The sequence below is a fragment of the Coregonus lavaretus genome, assembly GCF_964263955.1.
Source record: "Coregonus lavaretus genome assembly, chromosome: 5".
NCBI lineage: Eukaryota > Metazoa > Chordata > Actinopteri > Salmoniformes > Salmonidae > Coregonus > Coregonus lavaretus.
The window spans coordinates 59560951-59586398 of record NC_139992.1 but is presented as its reverse complement, the minus strand read 5'-3'; the positions used below and the strand labels follow the sequence as shown (position 1 = coordinate 59586398).

The 25448-nt window shown below is 45.2% G+C and overlaps 1 protein-coding gene across 8 annotated transcripts in view; it reads right to left on the bottom strand.

Annotated features, from left to right (window-relative positions):
* The window catches only part of lrrfip1a (leucine rich repeat (in FLII) interacting protein 1a), an 89595-nt gene that overhangs the window by 27086 nt on the left and 37061 nt on the right, over positions 1-25448 (bottom strand). For 5 of the 8 annotated variants that reach the window (XM_084162371.1, XM_084162378.1, XM_084162374.1 and 2 more), the window contains exons 2-3: positions 19225-19311; positions 1566-1616 (exon numbers count right to left, since the gene is read on the bottom strand). In XM_084162371.1, coding sequence (XP_084018497.1) covers positions 1566-1616; positions 19225-19311 — 138 coding nt within the window. Of the gene's footprint in view, positions 1-1565; positions 1617-3974; positions 4017-9239; positions 9309-9611; positions 9630-19224; positions 19312-25448 lie in introns of all 8 variants that reach the window. The other 3 variants (XM_084162372.1, XM_084162376.1, XM_084162377.1) reach the window with 2 other exon arrangements.

The window sequence follows — 25448 nt, the reverse complement described above, 5'->3', positions numbered from 1 at the left end:
TTAACACTACAATATTTTCCATGATTACCCACCATAAAACAATTCTCTATGAGAACTCAGACAACAGTGCCTAAAAGAGTGCAGAGTCTGTGTTAAGTCCCAAATGGCACCCTATTCACTATATAGTGCACTATTTTTGACCAGAGCCCTATGTGTCCTGGTCAAAAGTAGTCACTATAAAGGGAATAGGGTGCCATTTAGGATGCTAATTGTGTTTGTGTTGGAACAGACAGTTGGCAGTCAGGCTAGCCAGCTCTATAACAGTCGATTTACTCCATCACACTAGCCAGGGACAAACATAGTAGTCCACTGAAGAAATTAACCATACTAACACCCAAGATGACTAAATAATGTAACCGAACAAGCTAATTATGGTTTGATTAAATAAACATCTAAGGCAAGTGCTTGTTTAGGGTTATTAAGCTTTGAAGCACATGCCTCAGAAGGGCAATCATTAGTGGTTCAGATGGTAAATAGTATTATAAACTGGGTGGTTCGAGGCCTGTATGCTGATTGGCTGACAGCCGTTGTATATCAGACTGTATACCACGGGTATGACAAAACAGTTATTTGTACTGCTCTGATTATGTTGGTAACCAGTTTATAATAGCAATAAGGCACCTCTGGGGTTTGTGGTATATGGCCAATATACCACACCCCCTCTGGCCTTATTGCTTAAATAGAACATGCAACACAACTTTAGAACACAAACGTCAATTAGTCAGACTTTGTGTCATCACACATTCATGCCAACTTTCTCCACTGAGTACACACCATGTCTGAACAACACGCTACAATAAGTTGTCCATGCAAATGTTTGTGACACACACAGACACACAAACCAAAGACTGGATAGGTAAAGAATGCATTGCAATCTTCCCAACACACATTAAACCACGATTCGTAACTATCACGTCTGCAGTTAATCAAATCGATGAGTTAACAATGTAAATAATGAGCCAACATCTACCCAACAATTTGTAGGCTTTCCTGTGAAACTATTTTGCTGTCGCTAAGGGACAAAACTACATGGTTGGTGCCTGATCCTGGTATACTTGATTTTCTCCTAAGAGGACTGTCATGTTTTGGTACTCCATCATTGCCTTGCTCTGAATAGAGTTTAAATGGTAAACTAACAACTAAATGTTTTTACTAAAAACTGACAAAGACCATTATGGCATGCAGTAGGGTTAGATAATCACTCCAGGTTAATCTCATAACTCTTACCCCTCTTCCGTAGGCCCCTATTGCATCAAGATCCGACTGCCCAAAGACATAAGAGCATTGTCACCAAGGGTTTAAGTACCAAATGATGGTTGTACATGTTACCCCCTTCTGAGCAGCTATGGAAACACTCATGCTTACCTCTTTACACAAGTTGGTAGAAATTGCCCTAACCACTACTGGTTTACTGTCCCTAATGGTTACAGTTAGGATTTGTAACTGGAAAATCTGATCCTAGATCTGTGTTTAGGGGCAACTTCTACCTCAAGCCTCTTTACCAATAGTCAGAAATTCTGCAATTGGATTGAAAACAAAGATGGCGGCGTTTGAGTGATACTGACCCTCACACTGCCTCGGCTGCCCACAGACATCCGCTCATCATCGTCTGAGATCTGTGTGGGAAACAAAAAAATCTAAGAATAAGTAGTTGTTCTTCGATTGTCCAGTACAACATCTGTACTTGGGGAAAAAAGGTTTAATATTCACATGTGGTTTAACAGTCAATTTAAGAAATAAACTGAAATTCAAATACATTTTTTGAAACACAATGAGGAAAATTGAATTTCAGTTTACTCCCTGAATTGAAATGTAATTTCACCCCAACCCTGGTGTTTAACATGGTTCACTGAACCACTGCAGAAATTATTTTCTCTCTCCTCCATCTGTAAATGACTTGACTGTGACCTTTGACCTCTTTCTCTGTGCTCCCCAACTGGCTGTACAGCCCAGATAATGTGCCTGAGCACACAGCTCAATGGCCCAGGGCAGTGGAGTCAGAGTGGGCACTGAATTACTTGTGAATGACAGTGGGGTCTGAAATGATTGGCACCCTTGATAAAGATGAGCAAAAATGATTAATGATAAATAATTACTGAGCTATATTGTATGCTCAAAAAGATTGGGAAATTATACTATTTATACTAATATAATTGCTCAGAGAAAGAGATGTTGTTTAAAGAGATTCTCCGGTACTTTTGTATACTTTTTAGCCAGTAGTTCTGAAAGTAGCGCTCACGAGCCAAAAGTGGTCCCCGACAATTGCGTAATATGTCACTTGTGCAGATATGTGCACCACATCATTGGTCTTTCTTTCGCTCTGCTGTGGGTGCATGATGTGCCTCTTGCTAGATGTCACTCAAATGGCGAAGGGCTGAACCGCATTGGCTACAACTGGAATTGCTAGGGGGCTGGCCCACGCGGGGGAAAATGGAGCAGCACACCTTCTAGAAAAACATTTGCTTTCAAACTAGGGATTTCGTGGCTAATTGAGTCAAGACAGTAATTCTGCTTATAGATGATGCATGTATGAACTACACATTCACACATCCAGCCCAAAGCGTGAGGTTTGAAAAATACTTAGTCGTCGCCAAAGTTCCGGAGCATGTCTTTAACGAGTATTGTTTTTTTTCTCTCAAAAAGTTAGTGGTCAAAATTATTGACACCTCTGTTTCCAATACTTCACCTTGAGGATAACGGCACAGCCTCTTTCTAAAATGTTTCATGAGTTGGAGAACATATTGGGAGGGATCTTAGACCATTCCTCCATACAGAATCCTTCCAGATCCTTGATATCCTTTGTCTGCGCTTATAGACTGCCCTCTTCAATTCAAACCACAGGTTTTCAACGGGTTTCTATTTTCATGTCATCTGACCTAAGCACCAGTTCCAATCCAAGTGCCAAAGCTATTTAGCAAACTCCAGGATTTACATTTGTTGGATGACATGAAAATAGAGCTCTTTGGCCACTCACTCCTGCGGTGGATTTGGCGTCAAAATGAGAATGCATGAGCAGAAAAGAACCCCATACCTACCGTTAAAATATGGTGGTGGATCTTTGACGTTATGGGGCTATTTTTCTTCCACTGGTCCCGGGCCCTTGTTAAGGTCATGAAGTTTACCCAGTTTGCCTCTGTCAGAAGTCTGAAACTAGGTTCAAGTGAATCTTCCAGCAAGACAATAACCCCAAGCACACATCAACATCCACAAATAAATTGTTAATTGTCCACAAAATCCACAATTTGCAATGGCCATCTCAGTCTCCGGCCTTGAAACCCATTGAAAACCTTTTTGAATTAAAGAGGGCAGTCCATAAGCGCAGACAAAATGTATCAAGGATCTGGAAGGATTCTGTATGGAGAAATGGTCCCAATGTGTTCTCCAACTCATAAAACATTTTAGGAAAAGGCTCAGTGCCGTTATCCTCGCAAGGTAAGGTATTGAAAACCGGAGTGGCAATAATTTTGACCCTTATCTTTTTGAGAAAAAAAGTATTACTTGTTAAACAAAATCTCTTTCTCTGAGCAATTGTATTAGTATAAAATAACTTCCCTATTTTTTTGAGCATACAATATAGCTCAGTATTTGAATTATTTATTTAATACAGTAATTTTTGCTCATCTTTATCAAGGGTGTCAATAATTTCGGACCCCACTGTATATCCCAACAAGCATACTATATGATATAAGGGAAAATATTGCCAATCAACCCATACTAAATAGTATGCTAGTATGGATTGGATATTGGAACTTGGAGTGTATTGACTGATAGGAGACTAATATCATCATCACTTGAATCAAGTGGATCAGTTTCTGACCGGAACAAAAGCCTTTTGACATTGTGACTCTCCAGCACCTGAGTTTCCAAGGTATCAAGTCACTGTTCAAAGAAATGAAAGCTGCTTTTTTTTCAGATGATGGAGAGAGGAAGGTGTAAAGAGAGATGGTGGATAGGGGGAGAGGAATACACACCGAGGTATGTCTCTGTGAGGGGCGAGAGTACCTCTCACTGTCCTCCTGGAGGAATGAAAAAGGAAAATAGGACACAGGTAGAGATGTCAAGGTTCAAATGACAGGGGGGAGAGGGAAGGATGAAACACATAGGACAAGGTCAACATAGATGTTCATATAGGCATGTCAGAGAGGGGTTTCAGCAAGCACCCAAACACACCCAAATTCAAACTCACACAAGGGCACACTTACATGCAAAAACTCATACACACAATTATTCCAAAGGAGGACTTCTAGCATGTACAGTGAGGGAAAAAAGTATTTGATCCCCTGCTAATTTTGTACGTTTTCCCACTGACAAAGAAATGATCCGTCTATAATTTTAATGGTAGTTTTATTTGAACAGTGAGAGTGTCACGCTCTGGCTCCGGGACTTTGTATGTTGAGCCAGGGTGTGTTCGTTTCGTTGTGTTCTGTTTGGTTGGGTTGTCTATGTGGTTGTTTCCTTGTTTGGTCGTGTGACTCCCAATCAGTGGTAACGAGTGTCAGCTGTCGGCTCGTTATCTCTGATTGGGAGCCATATTTAAACTGTGTGTTTTCACCTTGTGTTTGTGGGTTTTTGTTCCGTGTCGGTATGTTTAACCGTTGGACTTCACGAGTCGTGTTTTTGTTTGTATTTAGTAACTTTAATTAAATAAAGTCATGTTTATTTCACACGCTGCGCCTTGGTCTACTACTCCTTTTGAAGACGATCGTGACAGAAAAACCCACCAAAAAAGGGACCAAGCAGCGTGTCCAGGAGCAAGGAGACTGGACATGGGAGGAAGCGCCGGGTAAGGAGATCGAGAGGCTGGCGATGGCCCAGGTGGGCAAATCGTGGTCCTGGGAGGACATGCTCGGGGGCAAGGGACCTTGGGGGAGGATCAAGGCCCTGGCGAGAGAGGAGCAACGGCGTCAGCAGGGCCATCGTCGGAAGGACGAGAGGCAACCCCAATACATTTTTTTGGGGGGGCACATGGCTTGGGCGGCTGGGCAGCAGGAGGCTGCCACAGGGCAATTTGGAGAGGAGGCCACCGGGTTTTGGGGGCCAGAAGGCAGGTTGGCGAGGCCGGGATGGAGAGCGGAACCAACTTCCCGTACTCAGGCATGGCAGCATGGGACGGGGCAGGTTCCGCGGTATGCGGAGCAGCGTACGGTGCCACGAGTGGTCCGGCACAGTCCTGTACGTCCTGTGCGAGCACCCCGCACGTGTCGTGCGAAGGGGGGTATGCAGCCAGGACGGAGTGTGCCGGCTCAACGCTCGTGGTCTCCTATGCCTCTCCGCGGTCCCGGATATCCTGCTCCAGTATCACGTGCTGTCATGTCGGTACGGGTACACAGCCCTGTACGTCCTGTGCGGATGCCTCACACAGAGTGTGTGAAGGTAGGCATTCAGCCGGGACGGGTTGTGGCCGCTCTTCATTCCAGGTCTCCTATCCGTCTCCACAGTCCGGTGAGGCCTGTCCCTGCTCCACGCACTAAGTTAATGGTGCGCGTTGCCAGCCCAGCCCGGCCTGTCCCTGCTCTACGCACAAAGCCTACGGTGTGCGTCGCCAGCCCAGCCCGGCCTGTTCCTGCTCCACGCACAAAACCTACGGTGTGCGTCGCCAGCCCAGCCCGGCCTGTTCCTGCTCTACGCACAAAGCCTACGGGGTGCGTCGCCAGCCCAGCCCGGCCTGTCCCTGCTCTACGCACAAAGCCTACGGTGTGCGTCGCCAGCCCAGCCCGGCCTGTTCCTGCCCCACGCACAAAACCTACGGTGTGCGTCGCCAGCCCAGCCCGGCCTGTTCCTGCTCTACGCACAAAGCCTACGGGGTGCGTCGCCAGCCCAGCCCGGCCTGTTCCTGCTCCACGCACAGAACCTACGGTGTGCGTCGTCAGCCCAGCCCGGCCTGTTCCTGCTCCACGCACAGAGCCTACGGTGTGCGTCGCCAGCCCAGCCCGGCCTGTTCCTGCTACTCGCACCAAGCCAAGGGTGCGAGTCGTCAGCCGGATCCAGCCTGTTCCTGCTACTCGCACCAAGCCAAGGGTGCGAGTCGTCAGCCTGGTTCAGCCCGTTCCTGCTACTCGCACCAAGCCAGGGGTACGAGTCGTCGGCCTGGTCCAGCCCGTTCCTGCTACTCGCACCAAGCCAAGGGTGCGAGTCGTCAGCCTGGTTCAGCCCGTTCCTGCTACTCGCACCAAGCCAAGGGTGCGAGTCGTCAGCCTGGTTCAGCTCGTCCCTGCTACTCGCACCAAGCCAGGGAGGCGAGTCGTCAGCCTGGTGAGGCCCGTTCCGAATCCACGCATCAAGCCTAGGGTGCGTATCGTCGGCCAGGTCCGGTCCGTTCCTGCCTCACGCGCCAAGCCAGGGGTGCGCGTCGTCAGTCCAGATCCTACCAGCTGGGTCAGATCGGACCGGGGGCGCTACGGGGGGATTGAAGAAGGGTGGTGGTCAAGCCCGGAGCCGGAGCCGCCTCCGAGGAGTAATGCCCACCCAGCCCTCCCCTGTCCGCGCCTTTAGGGGGGGGTACTGTCACGCTCTGGCTCCGGGACTTTGTATGTTGAGCCAGGGTGTGTTCGTTTCGTTGTGTTCTGTTTGGTTGGGTTGTCTATGTGGTTGTTTCCTTGTTTGGTCGTGTGACTCCCAATCAGTGGTAACGAGTGTCAGCTGTCGGCTCGTTATCTCTGATTGGGAGCCATATTTAAACTGTGTGTTTTCACCTTGTGTTTGTGGGTTTTTGTTCCGTGTCGGTATGTTTAACCGTTGGACTTCACGAGTCGTGTTTTTGTTTGTATTTAGTAACTTTAATTAAATAAAGTCATGTTTATTTCACACGCTGCGCCTTGGTCTACTACTCCTTTTGAAGACGATCGTGACAGAGAGACAGAATAACAACAAAAAAATCCAGAAAAACGCATGTTAAAAATTGATTTACATTTTAATGAGGGAAATAAGTATTTGACCCCTCTGCAAAACATGACTTAGTACTTGGTGGCAAAACCCTTGTTGGCAATCAAAGGTCAGACGTTTCTTGTAGTTGGCCACAAGGTTTGCACACATCTCAGGAGGGATTTAGTCCCACTCCTCTTTGCAGATCTTCTCCAAGTCATTAAGGATTCGAGGCTGACGTTTGGCAACTCGAACCTTCAGCTCCCTCCACAGATTTTCTATGGGATTAAGGTCTGGAGACTGGCTAGGCCACTCCAGGACCTTAATGTGCTTCTTCTTGAGCCACTCCTTTGTTGCCTTGGCCGTGTGTTTTGGGTCATTGTCATGCTGGAATACCCATCCACAACCCATTTTCAATGCCCTGGCTGAGGGAAGGAGTTTCTCACCCAAGATTTGACGGTGCATGGCCCCGTCCATCGTCCCTTTGATGCGGTGAAGTTGTCCTGTCCCCTTAACAGAAAAACACCCCCAAAGCATAATGTTTCCACCTCCATGTTTGAAGGTGGGGATGGTGTTCTTGGGGTCATAGGCAGCATTCCTCCTCCTCCAAACACAGCGAGTTGAGTTAATGCCAAAGAGCTCCATTTTGGTCTCATCTGACCACAACACTTTCACCCAGTTCTCCTCTGAATCATTCAGATGTTCATTGGCAAACTTCAGACGGGCATGTATATGTGCTTTCTTGAGCAGGTGGACCTTGCGGGCGCTGCAGGATTTCAGTCCTTCACGGCGTAGTGTGTTACCAATTGTTTTCTTGGTGACTATGGTCCCAGCTGCCTTGAGATCATTGACAAGATCCTCCCGTGTAGTTCTGGGCTGATTCCTCACCGTTCTCACGGTCATTGCAACTCCACGAGGTGAGATCTTGCATGGAGCCCCAGGCCGAGGGAGATTCACAGTTCTTTTGTGTTTCTTCCATTTGCGAATAATCGCACCAACTGTTGTCACCTTCTCACCAAGCTGCTTGGTGATGGTCTTGTAGCCCATTCCAGCCTTGTGTAGGTCTACAATCTTGTCCCTGACATCCTTGGAGAGCTCTTTGGTCTTGGCCATGGTGGAGAGTTTGGAATCTGATTGATTGATTGCTTCTGTGGACAGGTGTCTTTTATACAGGTAACAAACTGAGATTAGGAGCACTCCCTTTAAGAGTGTGCTCCTAATCTCAGCTCGTTACCTGTATAAAAAAGACACCTGGGAGCCAGAAATCTTTCTGATTGAGAGGGGGTCAAATACTTATTTCCCTCATTAAAATGCAAATCAATTTATAACATTTTTGACATGCTTTTTTCTGGATTTTTTTGTTGTTATTCTGTCTCTCACTGTTCAAATAAACCTACCATTAAAATTATAGACTGATCATTTCTTTGTCAGTGGGCAAACGTACAAAATCAGCAGGGGATCAAATACTTTTTTCCCCTCACTGTATGCACACCTTTTCCAATTCAACTGTGGCTATTAAACTGAGGAGAATTGAAAGTGAAGGGTAATTGCCTGCTAACCTTTGAAAGTGAACAATTATCAATGGTCAAGTGCACTGCATCCATTCCCTTAGCAGCCATGCATCCAGTTCAACACATCACTGTGGCCATAGATACTGATCCTGTCACCCAACCACTCAGGCAGACATGGTTACACGCACACACAGGTACGCACACACACACACACACACAGCGATTAGCTCCTGTCCTGCAACTGTAGCTCTCATCACTGCTACATGCTGTGGTTGGTTACTTGGTATTGTTATCCAATACCTTCACATAATTCAGCATTTGTCTTTTAAAAACACAATGACAGGAGAGACCTATGTTACACAGTGTCCAGTCTTGTGAATCTGAAGCATCCAGGAAAACTGCAAGAATAAGACTGCCGCTTGGCAGTCAAGGGGATCATCACAATCCATGCAGTCTACACGAAAGGGATAGAAGGACATGCAGTTCCAAACCCATTCAACATGCACATCAATTATGTGGATTATCATTAGATATGCGGCCTAATAAATCAACAATACACTCTAGAATTCGTAAGCTAAAGGTATATTGCACACAAAAGTCTCTCAAATAAAGACGAAAAGAAAATGCCATATAGGTTTTAAATCTCAGCTATTCCTCGTGGCTAAGAACATTCACAACATACCGCGGCCTCGCTGGCATTATTAACAGCTTTGAATATTGAAAAAGAGTGATAGTGAATTACCTTCATGCATTATTCAAAACAAGCTATTATTCCACAACTGTTAGTACAGCTAATTCATTAACGATGCTTAGTTTGTCAAAGATTCATTCTTGTTATTGACTCCCATAACTAGGGGGTGACTGTACCATCCATTGTTCGATGTGTCCCCATTCACTGTCTACTTTGTCTGATTTGTTGTCCAAGCCGTAATATTTCTGAGGAAAGAGCGTGAGAGGAGAGGAAGGAAGGGTGGAGATTCACAGCTCATCGAACAATCATTATTATCTAGCTATATGTACTAAGTAGTCTAAACCATGGTCTAAACCATGGTGACTTTATATTGCATATAAATTGCTGTAACAAATAACTAACAAATTTATACTGGAATGCATGTCTAAACTAAAGAAAAAAAAACTGACAATAATGTTTACTACTGACAAGATGATAATGAAAGTAGAAAAACAGTACAGAAAATGTGTGTGTGTGTGTGGGGGGGGGACAAGAAGCAAGAAGCCTACCTTCTGAACCTGATAGATCTATATATTAACACCACAGGAGGAGCAGCCAGCGCAATGGAGGAGAGGAGAGGAACCAGGAATCAGGGACAGAAAGGTAAAGAATAAAATAAATAGGAGTGACATTGGGAAACAGAGCGATAAAACATGATAGACCACCGCAAAGAGAGAGGGAGAGAGAGAATGTAAAGCTGTATACAGTATGTAAAGCTACATACAAAGCGAGAGAACAGTACAATAATTAGGGTGGTGTCCACACAGAGGCAGGTTATTGCTTATGACAGGGACATGGCTGTGGAATGTGGAATGTGCCATGGACATAGTGTGGCAGGCCAACAGTAACCGATCCCAGGAGCGTCTCAAGAGTTCACATGATGGTCTCGGGAGGGAACATGTAATTGGAGTCGCCAGGGTAAGCAGGATTCTTTCCGACCGTGGCTCCTTCAGGTTAGTGAGAGCGTGTTGGCATCGCAACAGTAGCATGACCCGTGTCACCTGGCTCGTGAGGCAATCAGCCAAAATCCTGTACACTTTTCTCAAGTCATGTTTTGACAAGATCCAAAACATGGCCTGTTTCTTTCTAGGAGGGGATGTTTCTCAGCGACAGTGTCAACACATTATTCTATGATTCACCAATATTGCCTTACTATAAATCTCAATTACCTTTGAAGAAAGAGATCCTAAAAAACGACATGCATTTCAGTCAGTGCTGCTGTACAAATTGGTAGCAGTCAAAACTCCAGTAACTAGACTTTCATAGCCAGATTTCCTAAAGAACGAAGGGGTATACTACGACACTAGCTAGATCTACTCAGGATTTTCTAAAGCTAGCCAGCTTCAGTTAGCTTCACATTCCAACTCATGTCACGAAGGTGGATATTGATCCCACACTTGTTGCTAACTCAAGCCAAGCTAGTAACTGCGTGTAAGAAAAGTTATCCTGCAAATTCAGGCTATGGTGAGACAAAGGCTATTAGACGTGCTGTCTTTCTTTTATTACGTGTTAATGCAGCCTTTGTGCTTATCGATGAACAAGGACCCTTTTTACCCCACTATTGATAAAATAATTGTATTAAGTCATACGAAGGTTTTACTACACGTGAAGTTTCAAATGCATCCTGACATTACTAAATATGTAGTGTGACAGGTCTTTGAATATTACTTACTTTTACATAAAATATTATCCAGATGAAGGGATGACAATGCAGTCTTTGTGAGAGGGAGGGAATCTGATTTAATTGGTCCTCAACTCGCAGTCCAGTGACTTCATTCAGGATAAAGTGGAGTTAACAGGTTAGAGCTGAAGTATTCGTTGCCATAGAAATTGGCCTGGCTAAAAGGTGAGCCACCTTTGTGTCAACGGTTATCCCAAGTTGAACTCAGAACTGAGCAAAGTTAGCTCCTCAATCCCGCTACGTAGTATACCCCTGTGAACATCTTAAGCACTGGGATATTTATAGCTTATACAGTTGAAGTCGGAAGTTTACATACACCTTAGCCAAATACATTTAAACTCAGTTTTTCACAATTCCTGACATTTAATCCTAGTAAAAATTCCCTGTCTTAGGTCAGTTAGGATCACCACTTTATTTTAAGAATGTGAAATGTCAGAATAATAGTAGAGAGAATTATTTATTTCAGCTTTTATTTCTTTCATCACATTCCAAGTGGGTCAGAAGTTTACATACACTCAATTAGTATTTGGTAGCATTGCCTTTAAATTGTTTAACTTGGGTCAAACGTTTCGGGTAGCCTTCCACAAACTTCCCACAATAAGTTGGGTGAATTTTGGCCCATTCCTCCTGACAGAGCTGGTGTCACTGAGTCAGGTTTGTAGGCCTCCTTGCTCGCACACGCCTTTTCAGTTCTGCCCACAAATGTTCTATAGGATTGAGGTCAGGGCTTTGTGGTGGCCAATCCAATACCTTGACTTTGTTGTCCTTAAGCCATTTTGCCACAACTTTGGAAGTATACTTGTGGTCATTGTCCATTTGGAAGACCCATTTGTGACCAAGCTTTAACTTCCTGACTGATGTCTTGAGATGTTGCTTCAATATATCCACATAATTTTCCTTCCTCTTGATGCCATCTATTTTGTGAAGTGCACCAGTCCCTCCTGCAGCAAAGCACCTCCACAGCATGATGCTGCCACCCCCGTGCTTCACGGTTGGGATGGTGTTCTTTGGCTTGCAAGCCACCCCCTTTTTCCAAACAGTTCTATTTTTGTTTCATCAGACCAGAGGGCATTTCTCCAAAAAGTACGATCTTTGTCCCCATGTACGGTTGCAAACCGTAGTCTGGCTTTTTTATGGCGGTTTTGGAGCAGTGGCTTCTTCCTTGCTGAGCGGCCTTTCAGGTTATGTCGATATAGGACTCGTTTTACTGTGGATATAGATACTTTTGTACCCGTTTCCTCCAGCATCCTCACAAGGTCATTTGCTGTTGTTCTGGGATTGATTTGCACTTTTCGCACCAAAGTACGTTCATCTCTAGGAGACAGAACGCGTCTCCTTCCTGAGCTGTATGACGGCTGCGTGGTCCCATGGTGTTTATACTTGCGTACTATGTTTGTACAGATGAACGTGGTACCTTCAGGCGTTTGGAAATTGCTCCCAAGGATGAACCAGACTTGTGGAGGTCTACAATATTTTTTCTGAGGCCTTGGCTGATTTATTTTGATTTTCCCATGATGTCAAGCAAAGAGGCACTGACTTATAATAATAATAATAATAATAATATGCCATTTAGCAGACGCTTTTATCCAAAGCGACTTACAGTCATGCGTGCATACATTTTTGTGTATGGGTGGTCCCGGGGATCGAACCCACTACCTTGGCGTTACAAGCGCCGTGCTCTACCAGCTGAGCTACAGAGGACCACTCCCCAAGCGAAGTCTGATACACTTCTTATAATCCAGATCCAGACTTTGAAGGTAGGCCTTGAAATACATCCACAGGTACACCTCCAATTGACTAAAATGATGTCAATTAGCCTATCAGAAGCTTCTAAAGCCATGACATCATTTTCTGGAATTTTCCAAGCTGTTGAAAGGCACAGTCAACCTAGTGTATGTAAACTTCTGACCCACTGGAATTGTGATACAGTGAATTATAAGTGAAATAATCTGTCTGTAAACAATTGTTGGAAAAATTACTTGTGTCATGCACAAAGTAGATGGCCTAACCGACTTGCCAAAACTATAGTTTGTTAAAAAGAAATTTGTGGAGTGGTTGAAAAACGGGTTTTAATGACTCCAACCTAAGTGTATGTAAACTTCCGACTTCAACTGTACATAGACAAAAACAGTTTTCACTCAGAACGGCACCAGCCATCTTTGTTAGCAGGTACACGCAGTAAAAAAATAAAGAAAAGGCAACTACAGCGTTAAATTGTCCAAAACAGACCCCAAAGACAAAGATGGAGACCAAACCTTCCCACCACACTATGAGATGCATTCACTTCATACAAGCTTACAAATTTATTTATCATGAAATGCATTAGTGATTGCACTCCCCAAGCGAAGTCTGATGCACTTCTTATGAGTGGTTCCTTAAAGTACTTGAAGAGTTCCTTAAAGTATTTGAAATTGTATGATCTGGTCCCAGTGGAGATCCACTTGAGCAAACAAGCTAACTCTTTCCGATTTTGTTAAACAACATGTTTCAATGTTTTATATGCTGTACCTTTGAGCTCAGTCTAGAAGCTGTGGTTGATGAACCAAAATCGCTCTACGAACTACATGAAAAATGTGCCACCTCTTCTATACAGTCCCCCAATCCCCAAGCCAACAATGCTTCTCCTGGTTTTAAAGACACCATACCCCTCCAGTTTCACTGGCCTGTCAGTGGACCACTAATCCAGATTTAACAGTACTCTCTCGCTTTCAGCCCTGCACAGTCCATGCTTTGGCTGGTGTGTGATTATCAGTTCTACAGCTCCATCATCAGTTTTGCTGACCCTTTGTCCACTGTTACTCTTCATTCATTAACTAACAGTGCTGTTCAGACAAAGTCCTACCACTTCTTGACCCCACCAGTCCATCAGTCTCAATTAATGCTTTTTCTGACTGTCTATGTCCGTGCTTGCTCCATCGGTCTGGCCAAAAGATCTTACCCCAACCTTGGGAAACTCCCCTCACGGCAGATTCACTGACCCTTTGTTATGGGTAATGCCTGAGATCTGTCGGAAAAGCACTTATTGTTAGAGTTAGCCTTTGTGTCAGCGATTCTCTTTTGAAGTTGGTCACCTTCAAGGACCTGAGAGCTGAACAAATGCGTTTGCCATTTCATCTCCAAAATATATTGAAGGAACATGTGTACTTACAGTACATAAACTGATGTCCCATTGCTACAGGTATGCCACATTTTATGATAAAAACATTACGAAACAAAGGTGATACTGGAACCTCTTTTTCCAAGCTTGACCAAGCTTTGACAGCTGAGCTCGCTTTGACCTCAGAGCAAAAGCAAAAGCAAAAGCTTCTACCAAAAAAAACGTGACAATCAGCTTTTCTGCTCTGCGTCTGTGAGGCACGTTGGAGTCAGCATTCTAGAAAAGTTGTTCTGAGAACCAGCATGCTTAAAGTGCCTCACAGCAACATGTCAATCAAGAATACAGATTGTTCTGGTGATTCCATTACAAAAATTGTTTTGGATTTAAGATGATTTCAAAGCAGAGATTATTGCAAATTAAGGTAACACTTCATATCGAGGTCCGACCAAAGTATTTGATAAATGGTCAAGAACTAAAAGCATCACTATACATTTTTTAAGTGTAAATAAACACGTAAACAATTAACTTGCCTCGTTCAGTGCAAGACCATTCATCGGATGAGTTATAGTTACACAATCAGCTTAGGTACTGTACCTCCCGCTTCCTGTCCCAACTATCTTCAAACATACCATCTCACCTTTCTATTTGGAGGGGTCCCCGGACGCCCTTTAAGGGCAGCCCGAAACCCCCTCTCCGCCAACCACCGCCCGGCCGTCCTGCTGCGGTCTCGATGCAAACTTAGGGTGTCCCATACAGATGTCGCCAATGACGATGGCCTGCCATGCAGACAGGATCAAGGAGGTTAAAAGTTCCCAATTCAGAGGCTCAGACGATGCTACGAAGACAACCTGATGGTTTAGGTTAGCGCTACTGTAGATATACAGCTAGCAATCCACTCTTCTGGCTTGAGTGTTTCTTCAATTGAAGAGGATATCTCCTAAAGTTATCATCCGGACAGTAGTGGAAAGCATAGCCACCTGCTGCTCGTGTTGTCCAGACGTAACATCGTTGGAACAGCAAAACAAACCACTGTTAGTCAACTAGAGGCTTCACTAAGGAGGACAGCCCGCTAAGCTACTTTGGGACTTGGGTTGAGGGTTTAAGCCGCGCACACACATACACATTCACATACACACACACCAAACACACCTCCTGACTAGACTAATCTGAACACTGACTGTTAATCTGGTGAGTATGACACGAGGGGGTGTGCCTGCTCATGCATGTCTACCATAACACAGGGATGGTGCAATGTTTGCTCAACCACATGTGTTTTAAATGTGTGAGCATATGTCATGTGTCTCATTGCTGGCAAATGTCACATCTAAAATGGGACAAATGCTAAATATAAATGAGAAACTCACATCATTGTACACTAAACAACACGCTAAAATACTATCACATAGTGATCATTCTGTACGTTAAGGCAAGAACATATGGTTTCTTAGTGCAGGGTAGCAATGTTGGAGTGAGAGTGAGCAGTGACTGTAAAGCTCTCTGTAGGATTATTGTTGTCTAAGAATAGTGACCCGAGAAAGGTGAGGCTCCCTTAGGTAGGGATCAGAGGTGCTAAACCACAGCAAGACACATTCACCCCATGTAACACATCAGAACACACACACGTCAAAATCTAGAGATTAGAGCCTCTATCAGCAGAGAGCGAGCCCAATCGTGATTTAATGAATCTAAAAAGGTGCTTGAGTCTGCAGAACCAAGAGGGAGGCAAAGCTAGCAGGGAGCATTTAGCATAATGCAATGCTTTAGTCCCTCACAGGTAATACATCACTCTGATTTACAGAACTTTAATGAACTGAAAATTACCCAATATTTTCTAATAGGAAATGTCCCATTCAAGTATTGAATTTTGACTGAAATGGAATTGACCACAGCCCTGCTTAATGGAGTACTTACTGAGACTCTGAGGGATTTACAATATCCTATGGTCCAATCAGAGCCATTACTTAATCTCACAGCTGGAAACTAACCTAGAGATGTTACAAATACAAATCTCAGCCAATAAAAAAAAAACACTCCAAATACATCCCCAGCCCAAACAACAGCTGAACACAATGTAAACATCTAGTGGACCAAAGCAACATGCTTTAGAGTACCTCGTTACATTAAGAAAATAATACACAATCACTGATATGTACTTGGTCATAAACTCAGGAAAAAAAGAAACTTCCCTTTTTCAGGATCCTGTCTTTTATATCTATTCTCGGTAATACCAATTACCCTACCGATGACATTCTTTTAAAAAGTATACTCGGTCATAACAAACTTTATATGGGCAAATAAAACTCAAAGTCTGAGGGTGGTTTTAACCTTCCAGACTTGGAACTGTATCAACTTGCCACCCAAGGCTTTTATTTACATATAAACTCAGCAAAAAAAGAAATGTTCCTTTTTCAGGACCCTGTCTTTCAAAGATAATTCGTAAAAATCCAAATAATTTCACAGATCTTCATTGTAAAGGGTTTAAACACTGTTTCCCATGCTTGTTGAATTAACCATAAACAATTAATGAACATGCACCTGTGGAATGGTCGTTAAGACACTAACAGCTTACAGACGGTAGGCAATTAAGGTCACAGTTATGAAAACTTAGGACACTAAAGAGGCCTTTCTACTGACTCTGAAAAACACCAAAAGAAAGATGTCTAGGGTCCCTGCTCATCTGCGTGAACGTGCCTTAGGCATGCTGCAAGGAGGCATGAGGACTGCAGATGTGGCCAGGGCAATAAATTGCAATGTCCGTACTGTGAGACGCCTAAGACAGCGCTACAGGGAGACAGGACGGACAGCTGATCCTCCTCGCAGTGGCAGACCATGTGTAACAACACCTGCAAAGGATCGGTACATCCGAACATCACACCTGTGGGACAGGTACAGGATGGCAACAACAACTGCCCGAGTTACACCAGGAACGCACAATCCCTCCATCAGTGCTCAGACTGTCTGCAATAGGCTGAGAGAGGCTGGACTGAGGGCTTGTAGGACAGTTGTAAGGCAGGTCCTCACCAGACATCACTGGCAACAACATCGCCTATGGGCACAAACCCACCATCGCTGGACCAGACAGGACTGGCAAAAAGTGCTCTTCACTGACGAGTCGCGGTTTTGTCTCACCAGGGGTGATGGTCGGATTCGTGTTTATCAAATCAAATCAAATTTTATTGGTCACATGCGCCGAATACAACAGGTGCAGACATTACAGTGAAATGCTTACTTACAGCCCTTAACCAACAGTGCATTTATTTTAAACAAAAAAGTAAGAATAAAACAACAACAAAAAAGTGTTGAGAAAAAAAGAGCAGAAGTAAAATAAAGTGACAGTAGGGAGGCTATATATACAGTAAAATAAAGTGACAGTAGGGAGGCTATATATACAGGGGGGTACCGTTGCATAGTCAATGTGCGGGGGCACCGGCTAGTTGAGGTAGTTGAGGTAATATGTACATGTGGGTAGAGTTAAAGTGACTATGCATAAATACTTAACAGAGTAGCAGCAGCGTAAAAAGGATGGGGTGGGGGGGCAGTGCAAATAGTCCGGGTAGCCATGATTAGCTGTTCAGGAGTCTTATGGCTTGGGGGTAGAAGCTGTTGAGAAGTCTTTTGGACCTAGACTTGGCACTCCGGTACCGCTTGCCGTGCGGTAGCAGAGAGAACAGTCTATGACTAGGGTGGCTGGAGTCTTTGACAATTTTGAGGGCCTTCCTCTGACACCGCCTGGTATAGAGGTCCTGGATGGCAGGGAGCTTTGCCCCAGTGATGTACTGGGCCGTACGCACTACCCTCTGTAGTGCCTTGCGGTCAGAGGCCAAGCAGTTGCCATACCAGGCGGTCGAAGGAATGAGCGTTACACCTTGGCCTGTACTCTGAAGCGGGATCGATTTGGAGGTGGAGGGTCCGTCATGGTCTGGGGCGGTGTGTCACAGCATCATCGGACTGAGTTTGTTGTCATTGCAGGCAATCTCAACGCTATGCGTTACAGGGAAGACATCCTCCTCCCTCATGTGGTACCCTTCCTGCAGGCTCATCCTGACATGACCCTCCAGCATGACAATGCCACCAGCCATACTGCTCGTTCTGTGTGTTCTGCCATGGCCAGCGAAGAGCCCGGATCTCAATCCCATTGAGCACGTCTGGGACCTGTTGGATCGGAGGGTGAGGCCTAGGGCCATCCCCACCCAGAAATGTCCAGGAACTTGCAGGTGCCTTGGTAGAAGACTGGGGTAACATCTCACAGCAAGAACTGGCAAATCTGGTGCAGTCCATGAGGAGGAGATGCACTGCAGTACTTAATGCAGCTGTTGGCCACACCAGATACTGACTGTTACTTTTGATTTTGACCCCCCCCCCTTTGTTCTGGGACACATTATTCAATTTCTGTTAGTCACATGTCTGTGGAACTTGTTCAGTTTATATCTCAGTTGTTGAATCTTGTTATGTTCATACAAATATTTACACATGTTAAGTTTGCTGAAAATAAACGCAGTTGACAGTGAGAGGACGTTTCTTTTTTTGCTGAGTTTATGACAACTGAACAAGAGGGTCAATTAGCGACGCTAATTGGTGAGTTCAGCCAGTACAGGTACTGGTCAAGCACTGGTCAAGCTCAGGTGGGGGTTAAGTGCTTAAGACATCCAGGTCAACTGGATTTCATCATGCTCTCTCACTGGGTCAAAGAGTATAAGCAGCCCTATTTCCCACCAATTTGACAGCTTCTGCTACCGTACGTACAAAGGGTAAACCAAAATCAGGGTTGGCAACTAGCTAGCACCATGTGTTCCAGAATATTCTAGATGTAAAGATTGCATAACTTCAAGATCACTTTTTAAGATTAGAATCATCTTATTAAGAAAATACTATTCCCTGGATCTCTAATGACAATGTTTTTGCTTGTTGTTAATACTCATGATGTTAAGAGTGTATGCTAATTTGTTTGGTAGAAATCCCCAGCTGTGCACTCATAGTGCTGGGCTGTGCTATGGTGATAACGGTACACCATTAACACTGGTGACCTCTGTCCCCACCCTGGCACAGGATGAAAGGCCCCTCAGCTTAAGAATGAAACACTGTGTTCACAGGAAATGCCTTCGTCTTTAAAGACCAACCCTGACCCCGTGCCTAAAGCTTGGTGTATTTTTTGGACCAAGTCTTTGTAAGGTACATTATTGCACCTGGTCTGTTATGTCTGTCATTTGGAACTGTAGTTGTATTGAAGTTCTGAAGGTATGGATACTATTTTGCATGCATGTCTGTGTGGATGTGGTCTATGTGCTGTATAAGGTAAGTGTGTACATTATGTGTGTATTGGGAATATAGTGCCCTCTAGTTGTACCTCTTTCTGTTGTCTCTCCAGCTCCTTCATACGGATTTCTCGGGCCTCTGCCCTGGCTGCCCTCTTCGCTGCCAGCCTGGCCTCTGCCTAAGTTAGAGAGAAAGATGAAAACAGAGGGAGAGATGGGATGAACAGAAAGCAAAGGAGAATGAGAGAGAGAGATTGTTAGTTTAGCATCAACTCCAACATCTATTAATGGAGAGGATGTGACCAGACATTATTTTCCTAGATAGGGTTCATGTTCCCTAGGGCTGGGACAATTAATGTATAACGTGTAACCGGCGGTTATGGATGAAGACCGTCATGAAAATAAAACAACTGTCCTAACCGTTTAATTAAAATTAAAATTAAACATTTGAAACGAACAGCTGACTGAAGACAGGACGGCGGGGCATTCGTGCAGTTGATTTAGTTTCTGCGGTAACAGACTTTTCACAACGTGATGAAACTTTGTTCCTCCTTCCTGAAATGTAGAATGTTCATTAGAATTATGTTAACTGATGTGGCTCATGCAATGGAATGCATTTTTTGTAATGTCAGTTGAGTTGAATCAACAAATCACAGTACATACTGATGGGTACACATCCTGCTTTTACTTCCTGCTCTGCTCCTATGGGTTCACTCGCAATGGCCGCCTGTCCGCCCAACATGCCACCATTGACTTGAATGGTGACGCCCGTTCTATTCATATGGTGGGACATTCAGTCAGGAGCAGATGAGAGGAGAAAATCGATTTGAACGATTATTACGGAGACCTCGGCCATTTGGCTGGCCAATTACCGTCATCCCATGACCATCACAGCCCTACATGAAACCCTTGATTTTAAAAAATCTATATGCAGTCCTCCACATTTATATTGTGTATTCCTGTTTGTATATGTACGTGAAAGCATTACTTTGGGTGTGGCCATGCTTTATGTTTGTGTGTCTGTGTGTGTGTTTACGCAAGCAGTGTGTACTTGTGTGTGTTGACTTGGCTCCACTTGAGTGAGAGTAGGGCTTTTTCCTTAAAAGGCTCTGTCTCAGAGGGTGAGAGAGTGACAGAGAGAGAGAGAGAGAGAGAGAGAGAGAGAGAGAGAGAGAGAGAGAGAGAGAGAGAGAGAGAGAGAGAGAGAGAGAGAGAGAGAGGAGTCTGCGTGTGTGTAAGAGAGAGTGAGTAAGCACTTCCTTCCTGCCCCTGAGGCTGTCAGAATGTGGCCAGGGACATGTTGCCTCTAGGCGGGGTCACTGTGCAAGCTAGACATGCACAGAGTGCTGTAACCCCTCCTCCCTCGCCCTTCTGCGTTTCCCCAACTCCGGCCCATTTGCCCAAGTAACAGGAAAAACCCCACAAAGCAACAGTCTGGTACACACAAAAACACACTCCCACATACACTGAAACAGAAATATATTACTTATGCCCTGCATTTTATATATACATTTCAATGTGTTTAAAAGGTCCTCCTTATTTATTTTGTTAGCATAATTTTTTATGGGTGTGACATACAGGCCAGAGTGAAAGAGAACTCCCTGTCGTTGTGACACATACCAGACCAGTTTACGCTCCACTGCCTTGAACTGTCAACTCCACACTGCAGATTTAGGCCCTGTTGAAATTAGTTCTGCCTTTCCGTTTCCTTGACGTAATCACTGATCTCACATGTTTAGATAGATGAAAGCTAGCCCTGCCTTCACCTATTCAACCGTGTGAGATCAGGGATTACTGTAAGGAAGCAGGATGCATTTACGATAGGATTCGAACGGGGCCTTTGTTTCTGTACCAGCATACACCACTGGCAGAGGACACAGAGTCCAATTGAGGAAAGGTGGATGACGTAGTAGTAGTTAGCGGATGTGTAAATGTCAGCTCAGGGGGTTTAAATAGGACTCTGACAAGCCCATCCGCCTTAGTCTGCGCTTGGAAGCGTCTGGCACAGAATCATTTTCCAGAGAAGTGGAAAGCTGCCTAGTGCCTGCCAAGAGAGACCCACTTCTGGGAAAGTGGTAAACCTCCATGAACAACCGGTAGCGATGCTAAGTGGCTAGAAGGTATTCATTCAGATCATTGGTGGTCATTAATTGAATAGTACTGACTATTTTTATGTTTTTTTTATGGTTTAATTGTTGGTCCCTCAGTTAATCATTGGTCAGTGTACTTGTAATTCTAAAGCAGAGTGTGGGAGTGTGTTATGTCTGTGTGTGTGCGTGCGCGCTCAGTTCAAGGAAGAAGATTGGTGGATCTCTTCCTCTTTGGCATTCTCCAATCTCCAGTAAGCTATACTGTAGGTATTTAGGGTTGGGCGGTATCCCGCTTTTCATACAGTTTCTGTACCATACCGGGGTATACGTTATTACTGGAAGGGGCGATATAAAAAAAAAAAAAATGTGTGGGGTGTACACTACATGATTTTGACCACAATTTAGCTGTCCCGGACAAGTTTTTGATCACCAGCCGCACACAAGCCTAAGATCACCATGCGCAATGCCAAGCTGTTATAGCAGAAAATGGGGGACAAACTCCATATTAATGTCCATGATTTTGGAATGAGATGTTCGACAAGCAGGTGTTCACATACTTTTGGTCATGCAGTGTATGTAGTTGTATCACCTAGCCATCTTAAGATGAATGCACTAACTAAGTCGCTCTGGATAAGAGTGTCTGCTAAATTACTAAAATGTAAATGTGAAACATGTTGGTTAACATCTAGTTGATATATTCTGTGTAGACCTATAGCATTATACTTGGTGTGTTTAAGTGCGGGTCTAGAGTCTTTCTATTGCTAGAGGACTCCTGATATCTCCAGGAGTAATAAGTATAATTTTTGTCTATCAGTTTTCTAGTACTGTCTTTTTAATTGCTAGGGCCATCTCCTTTAAGTGCTGCTTGTCTTCCCAGCATCCTACTTGGTGTGTGAACTGCTGACTGCTCATAACTTGCAGATGATTGTTGACACATCAACCAGGATTAAGGGGCAGAGCAATTTGTGACTTGTTTTGGTAATCATTGGCTCTATTGGAGGGGGAGTGGTTTCTCATCTCTTAGGCAATCAGCAATTAGTACAGTCTCCCCTGGTTTCACAGCGGCAGCACAAGGATTTCAAGAACGGCAGCTGTGGTGCTCGTGTCAGTAGCTATCTCGTTGGCAAAACTGAGACCGTTGCTGAAACAAAGACGGTTCTGCAGAGTTATTCTGCAGAGTTCTTCAAGGAAGGCTCCACACCACTCTCTCATTTGCAGCTTTGGCAACTTATCTGTGTTTTCTATACCTGTTCGCTCCTCTCCCTGTAGGCTTTACAGACGCTCCCCACCCCTTAACCTGCAACCCTTCTAAATTTAGTGTACCCTGCGTGCACAACCAATGTGGAATTCCTGGTCTCTGGCAGCGTTTGGAACTGCCGATCTACGGTTAAGAACGCAGAATTCATTTCAACCTCTGCTGCCCTTCGGTCCCTTGCTGCTCTTTTTGGCCCTGATGGAGACATGGATCACCCCAGAGAACACTGCTACAGCAGCTGCTCTCTCTTCATCTGACTACCGCATCTGGTCATCGCGGTGGTGGCACTGGGCTACTCATTTCTTATAACTGGAGATCTTCTATTTTCTCACTCTCTCACCTGTCCATCTCCACATTTGAATGTCATGCTGTCACTGACACTTCAACTCAAGCTTAATGTTGTCATCTATCGCCTACCAGGTGCCCTTGGAGAGTTCCTCAATTAGCTTGACAAGCTTATTTCCTGACAATGGCTCATCGCTCTTCGTACTTGGCGACTTCAACCTCCTGATGTCTGCCTTCGATTAATTTCTTTCCAACTCTTGCCCCTCCTTGTCTCTTGACCTCACCCGTTCCCAATCCCTTCCAACTCACAAGGCAGGCAATACGCTTGACCTCATCTTCACTAAAGGCTGTTTGCCTTCTAATCTCACTGCAAGCCCCCCTCCAGGTCTCTGATCACTACTTTCTTTCCTTTTCTGTCTCCCTTTCCTCCAACCCTAGACACTCAGCCCCTACCCAGATGGTCATGTGCCGTCGCAATCTTCTCTCTCTCTCCCACTACTCTTTTCTTATATATCTCTCCCTCCTGCCTCCTGATTCTGCCTCTTCGTCCCTACTCTCCTCCCTTTCCGCATCCTATGACTCGCACTGTCCCCTTTCCTCCCGGCCGGCTCGGCCCTCCCCTCCTGCTCCGTGGCAGAGGGACTCATTGCGAGCTTACAGAACAGGGCTGCGCCTCGACCTCTTTCTCCCCTCATTCTCCAGATGAAATCCTGCGACTAGTAAGGTCTGGCCACCCGACAACCAGCCCGCTCGACCCCATCCCCTCCTCCAGACCATCTCTGGAGACCTTCTACCATTCCTCACTTCCGTCATCAGCTCATCCTTGACCACTGCCCTCAAGAAACCAACACTCATGGCCTCCCAAGTGGCGCAGCAGTCTAAGGCACTGCATCGCAGTGTTGAGACATCACTACAGGCTGGGGTTTGATCCCAGGCTGTGTCACAGCCGGCCGTGACCGGTAGTCCCATAGGGCGGTGCACAATTGGCCCAGCGTTGTCCGGGTTAGGGGAGGGTTTGGCCGGGGGGCTTTCCTTTGCTCATCGCACTCTAGCGACTCCTTGTGGCGGGCCAGGCACCTGAAAGCTGAATTCAATCCTCAGTTGAGCGAGCAGGTGTTAAGAAGCAGTGCGGCTTGGCGGGTCACGTTTCGGAGGACTCATGACTTGACCTTCACCTCTCCCAAGCCTGTTGGGGAGTTGCAGTGAGAAGACAAGATCGTAACTACCAGTTGGATATCATGAAATTGGGGAGAAAATGGGGTACAATCACATAAAAAAATAAACACTTCTGTCAAAAACTATAGACATGTATCCCTTTTCTTTCCAAAACACTGATCCACTCTCGTTATCTCTCTCAGAACGATCTTTTTGACCCTAACCAGTCAGGCTTCAAGACAGGTCACTCTTTTCTCTGTGTAAAGGAGGCTCTCTGCACTGCCAAAGCAGACTCACTCTCCTCTCTGTTCTCATCCTCCTAGAGCTATCTGCTGCCTTCGACACTGTGTACCATCAAATCCTCCTCTCCACCCTCTCAAGGCTGGGCGTCTCAGGCTCTGCACACTCTTGGATTGCATTCTACCTGGCAGGCCGGTCCTACCAGGTGACGTGGAGAGGATCTGTGTGTGCAGCATGTACTCTCACTACTGGTGTCCCCCAGGACTCTGTTCTTGGCCCTTCTCTCTCTACACCAAGTCACTCGGCTCCGTCATATCCTCACATGGTCTCACCTATCATTGCTATGCAGATGGCACAACTACTTTTCTCCTCCCCCCCTTTCTGACACCCAGGTGGCGACACGGATCTCTGCGTGCCTGGCAGATATCTCAGCTTGGTTGTTGGCCCACCACCTCAAGCTCAACAAGACGGAGCTGCTCTTCCTCCCAGGGAAGCCTGCCTCCTCAAAGACCTCTCCATCACAGTTGCCAACTCCCAGAGTGCAAAGAATCTTGGCGTGACCCTGGACAACACCCTGTCATTCTCTGCAAACATCAAGGCAGTAACTCGCTCCTGCAGGTTCATGCTCTACAACATCCGTAGAGTACGACCCTAACCTCACACAAGAAGCGGCGCAGGTAGTAATCCAGGCACTTGTCATCTCCCGTCTGGACTACTGCAACTCGCTGTTGGCTGGGCTCCCCTTTTGTGCCAGCAAACCCCTGCAACTTATCCAGAACGCTGCAGCCCGCCTGGTTTTCAACCTTCCCAAGTTCTACCATGTCAGACCAGTCCAAGCTCTTCTCTGTACTGGCACCCCAATGGTGGAACCAGCTTCCCCCTGAAGCTAGGAGAGCAGAGTCCCATCTTCCGAAAGCACCTGAAACCCTACCTCTTCAAAGAGTATCTTAAATAATCCCCCTCCTCACCTCGACCCCCCCCCAAAAAAAATTATAAAATAAAATGAAAATAAACTATACTTGCACTTCACTCCCCCAAGTATCATTTTGCCGAACACTTGTTTCTTGGTCCTGCTGGCAGAAAACCATTGTTTATTCAAGTACTGTAACCATTAGAAGGAAGTTAGAAAGCTGACACATACAGTGGTCAGGTCTCGCAACCAGTCACACTAACACACCCTTTCCTATACTATTTAGAGAGAACAACATGCTAACAGTAGTCTCCCACCCCATCTTTCTATTAGGGTTTCACGTTTTATGCAAAAACAATGTAGACCCACAGACACTAGTGT